This window comes from Amphibalanus amphitrite, unplaced genomic scaffold (genome assembly GCF_019059575.1).
Source record: "Amphibalanus amphitrite isolate SeventyFive unplaced genomic scaffold, NRLGWU_Aamphi_draft 000313F_arrow, whole genome shotgun sequence".
In the NCBI taxonomy this organism is placed as follows: domain Eukaryota; kingdom Metazoa; phylum Arthropoda; class Thecostraca; order Balanomorpha; family Balanidae; genus Amphibalanus; species Amphibalanus amphitrite.
In genome coordinates this window covers 595,256-611,381 of record NW_024881808.1, presented here as the reverse complement: position 1 = coordinate 611,381, position 16,126 = coordinate 595,256, and the positions used below count along the sequence as shown (strand labels likewise).

The 16,126-nt window shown below is 47.3% G+C and overlaps 1 protein-coding gene across 2 annotated transcripts in view; it reads right to left on the bottom strand.

The window, feature by feature from the left end:
* Positions 1-938: 938 nt before the first annotated feature.
* LOC122388221 (kinesin-like protein KIN-14P) overlaps positions 939-16,126 on the bottom strand; it is a 55,543-nt gene continuing 40,355 nt past the window's right edge. Inside the window, exons 5-11 of one of the 2 annotated variants that reach the window (XM_043379103.1) lie at positions 9,782-9,972; positions 8,647-8,810; positions 7,810-7,959; positions 4,698-4,902; positions 3,993-4,138; positions 3,111-3,235; positions 939-1,909 (exon numbers count right to left, since the gene is read on the bottom strand). In XM_043379103.1, coding sequence (XP_043235038.1) covers positions 3,168-3,235; positions 3,993-4,138; positions 4,698-4,902; positions 7,810-7,959; positions 8,647-8,810; positions 9,782-9,972 — 924 coding nt within the window. In that variant the 3' untranslated portion in view covers positions 939-1,909; positions 3,111-3,167. The remainder of the gene's footprint in view (positions 1,910-3,110; positions 3,236-3,992; positions 4,139-4,697; positions 4,903-7,809; positions 7,960-8,646; positions 8,811-9,781; positions 9,973-16,126) is intronic. The other variant, XM_043379104.1, reaches the window with a different exon arrangement.

Genomic DNA, 16,126 nt, shown 5'->3' with positions numbered 1-16,126 from the left:
GATGTTGGCTTAGAGACGCTGGATATCGTACAGCGTCTCACCCAAACAGATGATGACCTTCGCTGTAATCTGAGTATTCAGACTGATTCAGACACGATTTCCGCCACACACCACTACCAATAGACGGACACCGGACCTCAGGACCCACCAATGTCCTCGTCCCAAAACGTCACCGACCTCACCCCATACGAGGACAACGACTCCGTCACCTGCACCTTCCACAACGTCACCACATCCAACATCACACTACTCGCTCCTGAACGTGCCGCTCTTCACACCGTCATCTGCATGACGGTGCTCCACGGCGTCATCTTCTTCGTCAGCGTCTTGGGCAACACCATCACCTGAATCACGATCTTACACAACGGGTCCATACAGACGACTATAGTTCGTTTTTTTCTAAGTTCGACCCTCACTGTAAATGTCTATTTGAACACGGCACGAGAATTGGTAGCTGAATTACTGAGAAAACTCGTTGGCGCACAATGATTTCGCAGACGATCAATTGTATCAAAATTATTTCTACCTGGCTCCTTTTTCCCAGACTTGCAGCTCGGTATTTGCAGCTCCACAAGGATCGAGGACTTGTCAGGAAGTACAAGTGAACTAATTAATAAATCGCACGGCGTTTAACGTAACAGTATACCATTGGTGTTAGAAACTTATTTTGAAAATATTAATTCAGATCTCCAATACAAAGTGCGCTAACCAGTTTTCTCAGTAATTCAGCTAGCGATTCTCGTGCTGTTTCCAAAAAGATGTTTACAGTGAGGGTCGAACTTAAAAAAAAAACGAACTATATCAACTACTACCTCTTCAACCTGGCCATCTCCGACCTCCTGCTGCTCCTCACCGGACTACCCTTCGAGCTGTACTCCTTCTGGAGGCCCGATGGACAACATGTCTTCGGAGAGGCCTTCTGTGTCCTAAGGGGATTCTGTGCCGAGACTTCCACCAAACATGTATGTACAAAGGGATCATTGTACTCCCGGTGTTATGTCACTGGCATTACTGTAGGTAGTACAGATATAAAGCAGGCACGTTTGGTGATCACACACACGAACATGGCATATAAACACGTAAACAAATACTCCAAGGACATTAGCTAGTTGTAACTGGCTACTAAGCTACCCATAACATCGATTAGAGTTGCATTAGGCAAACGGAATAACGGGAAAGAATGTATCCAAACCAGTGCAGCCGCGCGGCACAAGCAAAGCTCATCAATGATTTTTCACCAATAATTCAGACATACAATCCGATGCACAAACTTTTTGATCTCCGCATGTGTACAAAATATTATAAAAAGCTACATAGCTGTGAATTTATCGTTCAATATGTACATAGGTGGACATCTAAACCTCCATAAAACTTGTTTCCAACGCAGTAGTATAAGTTCGCTGATGAGCTTCTACAAAGCAGCGCGCACGTAGGACCTAACATTATACGCAATGTGCAATCTCCAGCAATGATATTTCACACAATTCATTCGGAAGAAAGTAAACACCCCACAGTGCGTCATCCGCTCACTTCAGAGTCCACAGATAAACCAATGTGTTGGGTTCAATGGCACGGCGCACTGTGGAGCCACACACACAAGTTCCTGGTCCTTATTTCACGCCTCACTTGTAATGTAATGTATCACGCCATTACATTCACATCTTGTCCTTCTACCTGTATATAAAGCACTCACGAGATGTCCATGGAATTTTTCGAACACGTATTATGTGATAAGCCAGCGTAGTTTTGATCGGAATAATGGTGTTCGACCCCACCGTGTCCACCCGGTGCACGCTGATGCTGAAGGAGCGCAGCTTCACCAGCTCCCAGTTGGTGATGAAGCCCGGCAGACTGTCGTCCCATTTGTCCGTCATATTCTCGGATCCTTCCAATCCAAGGGTGAACAAGCCTGCCGGTACCGGGTGGAGTATGACGTCATACGGGGACAACATGTGGCATATAACGTCACACAGGAACAATAGGTGCGATATGACATAGTGGGAGAATAGTGCCACAGTGACGTCACAGCGACAATCGACTGATTGGACACAATGACGTTATGAAGATATCACACACTATGACGTCACTGGACTGGTACGATAAAATAACCGCAAAATTGACAGAGAAACATCACCAAGGGATGGTCAGAATAATGTCTCTATTTGTGTACTGGGCACGGTTGAACCAAGGGCTGTCGGTCCAATTACAATTGCTGTGTGTTCGATGATACCCTCTCCAGAATGCGTAGGAACATATGACGTCCTACACAGTTCCTCCTATACTACAGTGACCGCTCGTGCCAATGGCCTCTGAAGTCTGGACGTCCCGACCTCGTAAACACTCATCAGAACTCACCAGTCACCACCGCTGGTCGTTACAACAACGTTACCGTATAGGGGGCACACATTTTATATCTAACGTCAATTATAAATTTACTGCGACTAAAGTTTCTAACTCTTACTCGCCGTTCTTCCGGCTCATGGTTAGAGAATGTGAGGTTTATTCATGGTAGGCTGCTGCCCTCTGGTGGTGAAACCGCTGTGTATGGTGCTGCCACCTGTGCGATTCCTCCTGCCTATGGAAGGGACTACATGCAATAACACCAGCTAGAGAACATAACTCACTGAGGATCAGGGGCGGATCCAGAAAATCTCCAAGGGAGGGGCCATTAGAAACCAGGAGCCCCCCCCCATAATCCCACCTGTTGGAGGCCCCATCTTCCCACTTGTTGGGCCCCCCCCCCCAAAAAAAACTGCGTCTATTGAGCTTATCTAGCTGTTCAGGCAACATCTCAACATCTGTGCAGGCTTGGGGGCCCTCTGTGCAGGTTAGGAGGCCCTGTAAAAGTGGTCATCTCTGTGAGTATAAGAGACCTCCAAGTTATGAAAAGCTTTACCAATCTTCTAACAAAGAAGTCTTCTCAGCTAGTCTTCTAAGAAATAACTAAGTGGGAAGGTAAAAAAAAAACTCATCGGATTTCGGCCACTTTATTTTCAGGAGGCCCCCTTTTTAGCTTTTTAACTTTTTAACTTTTCATTTTATTTTTGAAAAAAATCGGCCAAGGGGGGGGGCCATGGCCCCCATGGCCCCCCCCTTGTATCCGCGCCTGCTGAGGATGACTGCTGTAGGCGCATTCTGAGTCGGCGTGGTATTTTCGAATGATACTTCTAGGTAGCTTCATACACTTCGATGCTGCTGGTGGACGGCGGCTTTCTCAGCTTCTCATAGACGGGTGCTGTGGACAAGACAAGAAGTGTAGAGAGGTTTGGAGTGCAACAGTTTGCATTAACAGTCACAAACGGTCGAAGATGACCATACAATTGTATATGTAATAGGCAAGGGGATTCTGAAAGTATACATTCAGGCGTCTGTAATGTGGCGTCACAAAGCGCAAATATGATGCAATGTCACACATAACTATGACTTTATTGTCTGATGTGACGTCTCACCGGAACTTTAACAGCTCATGAGCGTTTATGTCCACATGCGGCCGGTAAGCACCGCATTACAGCCGACAGCCAGGCATCAATGGCTACGCTGGCTGACAATCTATCTCAATGAGTACAGCAAACTATAATACTGATTTCTCGTTTTATCTTTCTCAATCAAAGGTTATACAAAGCTCAGCAACACAGGCAATAACCTCCAGTTGCCTACAATCACACTACCAGTCAATAGTCCCATTTCACACTGTGGGTGTTATTGTAAACATGCACACAGTGGGATAGAAACACAAAATACAACGATACATTCGACATGCACATTGTAATATGCAAATCCTAAACGGCCAGTGGTATCACATAGTTAGGTCAGATTCATGCATAATAATGATGCCAACATGCTGTTTCTATCGGTAATGCGACGTCATATCAGCGTTATGTGTAACATCTCGACCCGTTGAGAGGGTGTACGACAGCGGCTCCGAGAGGCCGGTGGCGCCGAGCCGTCTGTTGTGGGACTGATCAGAGGCGCTGGACGGCACCGTCGCTTACCTGGGACCACGAACCACAGTGTTTTCGGCGTACCGTCATCACTTTTCCCCAGGTCTGCCCGGACCAGGGCGTCCAGGACCCTCTGGCTGAGCTCCTCCGTTGCGTAAAAAAACAGCAGCTCCAGTTTCCGACAGGTAACCACCAGCCTGCGACAGCACAGGACACAGGCCAGTCAGCGACACCAGTCGGCCGACCGGCCGTCTGGAAGGGATGGGCCCGGTCTCCACAGGGCCAGTCCAAGTCAGGTCCGGTCCGGTTGGGGTTCGGCGTTCGGGTCCGGTCTGAGACTGGGGCCGATGCGGTGCGGGGTAGCGTGCTAGTTGATATAAGATCACGTGCATATACCTCTGTATAGTTATAGACATATGCATTGTGCACGTAACACATACACCCATAGACCTCTATACCGATGCCTATGATACAATAAGTGGTATGGCTTTGGACATTTATACCTACAATACATGCTTTGGTTATAGCCACAATACATAGCCCTAACATACATACCTACAGACCATGCATGCTTGTTTGTATTGGTCTGGGTCTGGTCTTATCTGTGTCTGTGTCTGGGTCTGGTCTGGGTCTGGTCTGGGTCTGGTCTGGGTCTGGTCTGGGTCTGGTCTGGGTCTGGTCTGGGTCTGGTCTGGGTCTGGTCTGAGTCTGGTCTGGGTCTGGTCTGGGTCTGGTCTGGGTGTACAGCTAACTGACCTGCTGACCGCTGTGACCGGTATATCCGTACAGAGTCCACTGACCCGTCCCAGCTGCATTTCACGCAGCTGGGAGCAGCCGTAGAGGGCGGCCAGTGAGGCGTCAGTGATGGCGCCGGACAGAGAGCAGTCAAGCGTGACGTCTTCCAGGCCGGTGAGGGCGGACAGCAGTCGCTGCAAGGCCCCAGCAGTGACACGCGGGCAGTCTGGGAAACACAGACACATACAGACACGGTAGGTGAATGGCGGGGAAATGACAGACATTATGCATGTTAGCGTGTTGCGCATATGGCGCAATACATCATCGGCCTAGTCAATAGCATTGTGAGTGAAATGCCAGCTTTACATACCTGGCGAGTTATTGTGATGTTTATCACTTGTACACGTGTCCCCCTAAATGGCATCACACCACTCCGCATGTACTCAGCATGAGTGGCATCATACCCGTCGGGCGTCGACATACCCGTCGTCGGTAGAATTCACCCGTCTCAACATACCACACATACACACATACAAACATATACACATTGCTGACGTCATTGCCAATACTGTACATAGTCTGTGGTTCTCCTCTACTAGTACGGTGTAACAATGCATCGTTACTCTATATGTTCATCATTATATCTAACCATTCATATCTATCAATACCCTGTTTGGCCACTGCTGCTCACCATGGATGACTTCAGAAATATAGCACAATATGTAATCGACACAGCCACACTGAAAACACGATTTACACCCCATTGACACCTTAAGTTGGGATTACACCCACTTTACACCAGATATGCACCAGAAGTACGCCAACCTGATGCCCATTATACACCGTTGTTAGTCCCTGTTTGCACCCATGAACCTTTTTAACACCGCTCATACACCGATCCGCTAAATATACCATCAACACACCAGGCGAACACCCTCGTTGAAACAGCATCTGTACACCTAGGTGATGCCCATATCGGGGTGTAATAAGGGAATAGATCGGGATAAGAACTTTCTGGAAACACCCTTTTTACACTATACGAACACCATCGTTGAAACACCATCTGTACACCATATGGCGATGCCCAGATCGGGGTGTAATAAGGGAATATATCGGGATAAGAACTTTCTGGAAATACTCCTTTTACACTATACGAACACCATCGTTGAAACACCATCTGTACACCTAGGGCGGCGATGCCCAGATCGGGGTGTAATAAGGGAATAGATCGGGATAAGAACTTTCTGGAAACACCCTTTTTACACTATACGAACACCATCGTTGAAACACCATCTGTACACCATATGGCGATGCCCAGATCGGGGTGTAATAAGGGAATAGATCGGGATAAGAACTTTCTGGAAACACCCCTTTTACACTCATTGAGCAAGGAAGCAACGCCATTTTGCAACGCCGTTTTTCGCGCGCTTTCTAACGGCTGCCGACATGACGTCAGCGCGGCCGACCAATGGGAAGCGGCCTAGGCCCCTGCGCGGGCCCTCGGCCGCCGTTAACGGCTCAGTTTCGCCGTGACCGCGACTCAGGACGCTCCGACGAGGGGAGCGTCCCAAGTGCTAGGTGGCGAAAAGTGAAAACCTCTATTAAGTGGGCTGTGAGTGCGGAGTGCGACGCAGGATTTCCCTCTGGCCTAGCGGGACGCACCACGGTGCCTACCCGCGGCCAGATTCTGCCCTTCCAAGGAGCGGATGGGCAACAACCGCCCAGGTACGCCCTCCACATCGCGCCAACGACTCTCAGCAGCCGACACGCCGTCGAGGAACACCAGGAGCCAGGTGGCTCGCCAGCTACAGCTCGAGCTGGATCGATCCGAAGGCGGTGCCGGGGGGCGCGAGGCCCACCCAGCCGGTGCTTCTGGGTGACGACCAGCTGGAACAGCTCGCCCGCCGAGTGGCGACTCTTTTACAGCCGCCCCGGCCGGGCCGTGCTGCCCAGCCATCGCAACCAGACTCAACACCTCGGCCGGGTTCGGCTTCTCAGCGCCCCATGGACGGCCCACCTCCGCTGGTGCTCCCGCCGCCCGAGTTGAACCAGCAGTGGCGGAACTACCTCTCTCAACAGAGGCTTATCAACGAGAACTATCAAACAAGGGACCGCCAAGAAAACAGAGTGCTACTCCTAGCCACTGAGCGGCCCCCGGCCGACATCCAAGACCAGCAGTTCCTTCAAGATAGACTGAAACTGTTCGTCATAGTCGGCCACCGCGGCTGGGCGGCCGCGCTAAGTTTCGTATGCGCTAAGTTTCGTTATGCGTTTCGTTTTAAGTTTCGTTGTAATAAATGTTGCACCAGCTGGCTGACTTTGGTGACGGGTCTGCGAATGAAAAAGGTGGGGAGCGGTGGTGTTGGGGAGCGGTGCATGGATGGTGCTAGCCGGGTGTACCGTGGGTGCTAGGGGAGTGTAGAACAGGAGTAAAATGGGTGCAAAGAGGGTGTAGAACAGGAGTAGAATGGGTGCAAAGAGGGTGTAGAACAGGAGTAAAATGGGTGCAAAGGGGGTGTAGAACAGGAGTAAGATGGGTGCAAAGGGGGTGTACAACAGGAGTGAAAATGGGTGCAAAGGGAGTGTAGAACAGGAGTAAAATGGGTGCAAAGTGGTGTAGCACAAGAGTAAAAAGAGTGCACATAAGGTGCAAAGGTGGCATAAAGCTGGTTCAGGGGGTGTAAACCCGGTGCAAGTGGGTATGATACGGGTGTCATATAGGTTTACTGGTGGTGTTAGAAGGGTGCAAGAGGGGTGTATGAACGGTGTTCGACAGGTGTACAGGGTGTATGTTTGGTGTTTCGATAGGGTTAAGATGGTGTTCTTCTGGTCTAGGTAGGGCGTAAAGTGGGCATCGTTTTAGACCACACCCCATTTACACCAAAAAAGGAATCATTTGAGTTTTGAGTGTAAGAGAAAGACTGTAAGTGAAACGGCATATTCAAATAACCACTCCTGATATTGTCATATACACCACTGTCATCACACCACTATGACGTACCCCCATGACCTGTCCCATGTACATGTCTCCGGTTCACCTGTGCTGGGACGGTGTTACCATGCACAACTACTCGGTGTCATCACTATACCTAACCACTCATACCGATAACCTGTCCGTGCCACCACCACTCACTGAACATATTCAGCCCGGTAACCCGTGGTCCCAGCTCCTTGGCCAGCTGGTTGATGACGTCATCTCCCGCCTGCTTTATGACGACCGTCAGCCCATGGTCGGGTTGTCTTCCCACCCCCAGTTTCGCCGGCTCCCCCGTCACCCCCGGTCCTGTCGGAGAGAGAGCTGTGTCAGCTGACTGCGGTCGGACGGAGCTGCCGCCGGGTCGGGAGGCGGCTGACACAATGGTGTCAAACGCGGATATAGACGACACTGACGGTTGACACAGCCGACTTGTCACCGATGAGCAGTTGGACAGTGACGGTGTCTCATGCATGGTTATTGTACTGCCTAGTGCAATTATAACACACCTATGCAATTATAACATACCATAAGCAAACATAAATATTGCTTAGTTACGTTGAAAGTATATCACTATGATAACAGTAGTAACTTCAATACGACGATCTGAGGAACTTCATTATGTAGCGGTCAACTGAGTGTATTTCAACACAAGCGCCTCTAGTGGCGACCGGGCGAGGTAGGCACATGACGTAAGCGCACTACGCGCTACAATTAGAAGTAAATTCTGACACACCCAGGAAGCAAAAGAAACGAATACAATTGACTGTACAATTCTGCTGGTGACGATGCCTAAATTATACATGAGAAAGGTTGTGCTCTACTGGAATGTAGTCAGTTGTTACTATGCTTTTGGGGTATTGCTTTGAAAGTGCATAGAATGGATACAATCATTTGAGCAATTGTAAATACTACATATACCTGCAGCTGCACTGTCTGCTTTCCTTCTCCCCACTGTCAGAAGTGAACTTATTAGGTTCATTCACAGGATCTCACCGAAAACGTCTAGCTTATTCAAGGACGGTGACAGTAGCCGAATCCACTGCCCCGTCGAGTCGGAGGGTGAAGTCATGAGCAGTTCCTCCATACCCTCGGAATTCTGCAGGATGTTTGTCAGCGATTTCTCGCTCAGGCCCGGCGGGAAACATAGCTTCTTTATGCTAAAAACATAGCCATTGATGTCAGGATTAAATGAAGCGGTCATCTGTTGCTAACTATCAATCGTTAAATAAGCATAGCCATAGCGCTCTAAGCATTAACTAAGCAAGCGCTACCCTGCAGAGGGGAGGGAGGGTTGGTGCCGAAGGGAAGGGGAGGGAGGGATGGACAGAGAGAGAGAGAGAGAGAGAGAGAGAGAGAGAGAGAGAGAGAGAGAGAGAGAGAGAGAGAGAGAGAGAGAGAGGAGAGAGAGGGGGGAGATAGAGGAGAGAGAGAGAGAGAGGGGGAGAGACAGACGGACAGACCGATAGACAGACAGACAGACAATAGGCGTTATCACAAGTGTATTCGCGGCCATTGGGGCGACGTAAGAAAAGAAGAAAACAACTGGCCCCAAGAACTTTAAATTATCATTTAGCATGCACATTTTCCTTGATATGTAGAGAAATTATCATTAATTGTTAGAGAAAATTGCATTTAAAATCTTCCATTCATGCTTTTTTTCATCGTTTGCACAGTATGTTCTTTTACTAAGCTAGAAACACTAATTAGAAATAGTTCCCGCATCATCAAGAACAATAGGGAAGGCTTGAAGTGAATACAATAATCTAAACGGTTTTGTAATTCATGTGAAGACACTTCTAAAATTGCCTGAAGAAATATTAAAGGCAAAAGTTCAACCTTTTCACAAGACTGATGGCTATAAACCTATTCAACGTGTGACAACTCAGCCGGTATTTCGTCGCCTACAGCCCAGCTTTCCCTAGTGACCGATAGAGGCGCTGCTATCGATGTCCGCCCGTGCCGCCTAACGAGACAGAGACAGAAACTGAAAAATGTACACAGGCAAAGAAGATGCTGAAGACCACTGCAAGACAGACGCACAGATAAAGACAGCAGAAAGAAAGGGAGCCCTGGAAGGCCACACACAAATGGGTAGAGTGAATCTCAACCTACACATGGCAATGCTCACCCCATCGTCGGCGGCTGCACTAACCTGTTATTCTTAGACTCGAGCAGCTTGTTAAAGGCAGATACCTCCGCATCTAGTGCCACTTTGGTTTTCATCAGAGCCTGTTGCCTCTCCTTTTGCTGCTGTATCTCCTCCTGTTGACGCTTTATCACATCATCTTTGTCTTTGCTCGACGACCGCTCGTGATCCAGCTGCCGGGAAAGGTCAGGTCATTAGTCACATCTCAAGTCAGAGCATATGGTAAGGTGTGGGAGCAGAGGCCAAAGATGAGGTAAGCTCAAAATTCCGAGATCATATGTACGTTTATATATAACTGTCAGGATCAGCTAAGGTCAATGCCCGACAGATAGGCTAACCTTCACCTGTATAGTGTGTGTGTGTGGGGGGGGGGGGGTTCGAATGGACTCCCCCTCGCTTTTTCGCGAATAATTCGTGTAAAAAAAACTGTCAATCGCCACGAAACTTTGGGTACCATCGCGATAATCAATTTTACACCCACCCTAAAAAATTTTGACCCTGACCCAAATGACCTTTGACCAGTGAAGTATTTTTCAAGACCTTGTTTGGCTGGAATCGCGATTCGGCGTATGTCGGCTCGCATTAGCCGTGCGTTTGCAGTCTTTTCGTCGTTTTAACCCGCGCATGACTGGGGGGGGGGGGGCTCTACAGAGCCCCTCCCGTTTTTCGGCAATATCTTCTAAGCCGTTCCACGGATTAACACGAAACTTGCAGTACCTTCAGCGGCATTACTTTGACACCTTGTGGTAAAATTTCAACTTTCTATCTACCATAGTTTGGCCAGGAATGACGTCAGAGTGACGTCATGTCGGCCGATTTTAATGCAAAATATTGAATTATGGCAAACGCTCTCAAGAGCGTAGTTTTAAAGCTAGATCCAATTTCTTTACATCAGTGGACTACAAATAAACGTAGCTATCAAACTGCTATCAAAATTTTTCAAAAGTTTAAAATTTTGAAAAATATGTTTTTACAATTACAAAAAATACTTACTGATTTTTTTTTGATTTTTTTTTGCAAAAACCGGAATATATGTGATATAAAACACACTGATGAACTACTCAAGCAAGCTTTAGCCCAATATCTTCAAAAATAGCCAAGTTATTTGCATTTTTGTCAAAATTTCACAGTTATATACTTTTCAAAACCATTTTTCAGTACGCTTTTTACATCGTACAAAAATATATATAAATGGCACCATTGTATTGCTGAGCTCAAAATGCATCTTATAGGCACCTTTTTTGTTGAAAAAAAAAATCATTTTCAAAATTTGACTTTTCTGACCTGAAATTGACCTGACCTCCGGTAAATTCAGCTTAAAATGACCTTAAATGACACAGACGACATTATTTTCGAAATCTACGTGTAAAATTGACCATAAAACATGCGTCACGTGACCGATACATGATATACAATTTTCGTGGCCGAGGATGATCTGGCCTTGACCTGCAAAAATTCGAAGCAAAAGTTCGGTACCATCAGGGTATCTAAGGCATATATCAAGGAGTGCGTAAACCAAAAATGAGCCTGATCGAATTTGTCAGCCGGCGGCAAGAGCCTAAATTCTAAACAAGCAAAAAATGCCGATAATTTTAACTTTGACCTGACCTGTGACGTCATAGCAGTGATCTCGAGGTCAATTAAAATAGGTTTAACTCGACATTTTTTCCAGCGCTATCAGACGCCGTTTGAATTTTGACGATCGGCTTGGTAGTTTCGGCGATAAGAGGGGGAACCCCTGGAGAGCACCCCCCCCCCCAGTCACTCGCGTTATGGAAAATACCCCAGTCATGCGCGGGTTAAGCTTTCGAACATGGGATATGCTGTTGCTCCCATGCACTAGGGTGCGGGTCATGGTCACTGGAAGGTCAGGTCAGGTCATTGACCTTTGATGACCTCGGTTCACTTTGTCGAGTTTACATGTTTCTATGCTAGTTTTTTAGCTGAATTCGAATCAAGCAAGCATTTAAACATTCACTAAGTAGTTTTGGTGCTTTCGTAACATGTTACGAAGCTGTCAGAGGCGGTTGCCACCTACCACGAATACCTGGCTGGTTGACCTGACCTGAACTGACCCGACCTGGCCTAAATGCATGAAGACATCATCTATGATAATGACTTACATTAGCAGCTACGCTTTACGACGTTCTAACAGGTCCCGATTTTCCCGACGATTGAGTCATTGACCTGACCTGGAAGGTCAACTGATGAACTAACTAGGACCCTAAAATTAGGTAGCATCGGCTCTCTCTCTTGTCACGGGCAACACGCTCGTTTTTCTGCGAAGCTCTAGTTCGATCAGGGGCCAAACGCGAAGGGGATCGCACGCACCAACGCCCTTGTGCCGTCGAAAGACGTAAAATGGCGCGTGCCGGCGAGGGATAAGCTTCAATCAATTCCCTACAGGTAACCAAAGTTTGACACCGTTTTTATGCTAAAGAGCGGCGAAAAAAAAATGGGGGTGTTTAAAGCCCCCCCCCCAACAACTTGCGGGCTAAGGCAGTGTGCCAAATTTTGCCGAAATCGGCCCAGCCGTTCTCGAGATCTGGAAGCGGCAGCCTGCACGTTCGCACGTGCAAACTGGATCCCAACTGACTTTTGCACGGCACTGTTCTATCTGCCCCTAGCCTTGTATCAAAGTTGAGCGAAATCGGTTCAACCGTTTTCTGTATCTTGAAGCTACCTCTGCAGAGCACGTGCGCACGTGCAGAGGTAGCTTACAAACCCAACCATACAATTGGAAATGCATTGTCTGGTGGGTGCCTATTGGGTGCCTACCCAACGGCCAACTGCAAGTTTTGCCGCAATCAGCCAAGTATGTAGTTACCGAGAAAGTATTACAAAATCTGGCATCTCTTCGTTTTTGCACGTGGCGGTGGTACGTGCATGATGGGTCACCCACATGCATCGGCAATAGTCTAATGGTTGGGAGCAGCGCAGGCCCGTGTCAATTGTCACTCCACTTTTGATGACATCATAAGGGGGCCTAGGGACAATTAACCCGCGCCCGGCTGGGGGTCCTGGATTTCCACGCCCTGCTGGGGGGGGGGGGTTGAACACCCCCCCCCCCCTTGTAACTCGGTTCCTGGGCCACGTAGCGATACGCGGAAGGCGGCGTTCGAAAGAACGTAAAAAATAATGACGAAATCACTTCGGTCAATTTTTTGGTCAGGTCAAAGGTCAGGTCACCAGAGGTCATTGAAGGCAAAATTTCGCCGATTTCCAGGTCGAATGTCGAAAATTTCCAAGAAGCCAACGCATAACTCGGGAACCAATAGAGCTATAGCGCCGCAGAAAAGCGCATTCGATAGCCCTATTAACGCCCTTTCTGAGTAGTTCTCTCAGATTTGACCTAACGTCAACGGTTTTGCCTGCAGGGGGCAAAAACTGCAAAAATAGCCGATTTTTTTCGGAAACAGTTTTTCTGCAATAACTTTTGACCCAAGCCTTGTACGAGCTTACCTTCATCGGCATCGTGTTCCTCTCGTCAAGACGCATCGAATGAACTATAACTTGACCTTGAAAGGTCAACTTGAAAATTTGACCTCAGGTCAAGGTCATGACCTGACCGAAAAGGGTCATGTTGCATATCAGTCGATCCGTATCGTCGAGCTGAGCACATATAAGGCGTTTTCATCGCTCTAGCATGCCTCTATCAAAAGTTATCTGCGAAAAACTGTTAGATACCATTCGTGACCTAAGATGACCTCAGGGCATAAACAAGGGTCACGGACACCATTTTCATGTTCAGTGTGTCTAAAACACTTGTACTTCGGTGTTTAGGAGTGTTTATAATGTCTTTCGTCCAAAAGAGGCGCATTTCAATTTTCTCCCATTGACTTACAATGGGGAGGTCGCAAAATTGACCTGACCTTAGGTCATCGATATCAAAATTTTGAGATATACATTTTGTACATGCTATTGATTTTAGCAATCGCTGAAAGATTTAAGGCGATCGGTCACTCGGTGTAGCTATGACAGACATTGAAACTTTTTAAAAGGTGAGGTCACTTCAAGTGACCTGGTGACCTGACCTTGAATGACCTTGGTCTGAAATTTTCACAACATGTGTAGAATTGATGTATGATAAGGTGTACCAAAAACGGCGGCGCTCCGCGCCGCCGTTTTTGAGATATTCCCGAAAAACCACAAGGATGGTGTTCAAACACCCCCCAGCAGGGCGCGGGTTAATGGCGCGGTGCGCCACAGTCGCTCCCAAGCTACTTACCTACCAACAGCTGCCATTTTTGAAAATATTATATTGAAATAAAGTTTCAAGTAATGAAAATATTGTAATAAAGTTGTAGCTTAACCCGCGACCGCCTGGGGGGGGGGGTCGGATCCGACCCCCCCCCCTCCGTTTTTCTTGAATAACTCATGAACCGCTTGCGCTATCAACTTGAAACTTCGCATACCTTCTCCCACATCAATTTGACGTCTCCTGTGCAATTGTTAAGAAAAAATTTTCAAAAATTTCTGAGATATATCGATTTTAGTGATGTAACTACATGGCGTTTTCAGTCAAAAAATGGTAAATGTTTAAAAAATCGCTAAAAATCGAGGTTTTAACCCTCGCATGTGTAGGGGGGGGGGGTCGGATGGACCCCCCCCATGGTTTTTCGCGAATAACTCGCGTAAAAAGCGGCCGATCGCGACGAAACTTTCAGTACCCTCGCATTGATCAATTTTACACCTACCCTGAAAATTTCATGACCCTGACCCAAATGACCTTTGACCTGTGACCTCTTTTCCGAGACCATGTTTGGCCGTAATCGCGATTTCGCGTATGTCGGCTCGCACTAGCCGCGTGTTTGCAAGCTTTTCGTGGTTTCAAACGTTCAAACATGTGATTTGATGTTACTCCCGTGTGTGTCAAGGTCACCTGAAGGTCAGGTCAGGTCATTGACCTTTGGTGACCTCGGGTGACCTCGGGTCACTTTTTCGAGTTTTACATGTTTCTAGGCTAGTTTTTGGAGCTGAATTCGAATTTAGCAACCATTTGAACATTTACGAAGTAGTTTTGGTGACTTCGTAACATGTTACGAAGCTGTCAGAGGCGGTTGACACGTACTACGAATACCCGTCACGACGCCTACTGGTTGACCTGACCTGACCTGACCCGACCTGGTCTAAATGCTTCAAGACATCATCTGTGATCAAAACTAACACGATATTCGTGATCAGCACCCCGAAAAACCCCTTAGCAGCCACACTTTACGACTTTCTAACAGGTCCCGATTTTCCCGACTTTGGGTCATTGACCTGACCTGGAAGGTCACCCAATGACCTAGGACCTTAAAATTGGGTATCATCGGCTTCCTCTCGTCACGGGCAACACGCTCGTTTTTTCCGCGAAGCTCTAGCTCGATCAGGGGCCAAACGGCAAGGGGGGGGTCCAACCGACCCCCCCCCTACACATTAGAAGCTGGAAAACGCCGCACACATGCGAGGGTTAAGCAAATTGCAAATTAAGTACATGAAAAGACGCAGCTCAACGAGTTCTTTAAAATGGCTATCTCGGATTTTCCATAAAATGCGTTTTTCACTCCTAAAAATTCAAAAAACTATATTTTTGGGAAAACAGCTAATAAAATTCAAAATTTTGAGAATTTCCAAAAAACCGGAATATATGTTATAGAGCTCTATTAGAACATTAGATGTCCCAAATTTCAACTTTCTATCTTGATTTTTGACCCCCAAATTGTAAAAAATAGCTCCAACATGCATAGGGCATGGTGACGTCATAAGCATTTTCGCGAATTAGAGGCACTTCTGAACATCGCATGTGAAAACAAATGGTACCACTAGATTCCTGGGACAAAGCTCGTCTAGAAAAGTGCATTTTTATGTCAAAAATAAAAAGTTGAAAAATTGACCTTTTTTTCTCAGCCCTCGTTTAGTATAAACGATTTTTTATGCTTTCAATGCACACTTATCACCAGCACAGTGACTTGGGGTCACATATAACCATTACCATCGGATTTGGCGTAAAAAATAAGCCATAAAACATGTGTCGCACGCCCATGTAGCAGAAAGTGAAAACCGTGACCTTTCGTGACCTGACCTGACCTTGAACCGTACTTAGTATGACCCCTATACGCACATGGTACCTTCACTAGGCCTTTGAGGTCATTTGTGGTGAGTTTCGAGCAGCAGCTATTGATTCCGCTGTCCGTAAGCCTAATCATGCAAAACCCCTGAATTTGACCTTTGACCTGACCTTGACCCGAAAGTTGACCTCAATCTTAAAATCTTAAGAGTGCTTTGGGAAGGTCTCGTAGAGACCTTTCGAACGCCACCTCGCGGGGCTCGATACGACCATTGGTT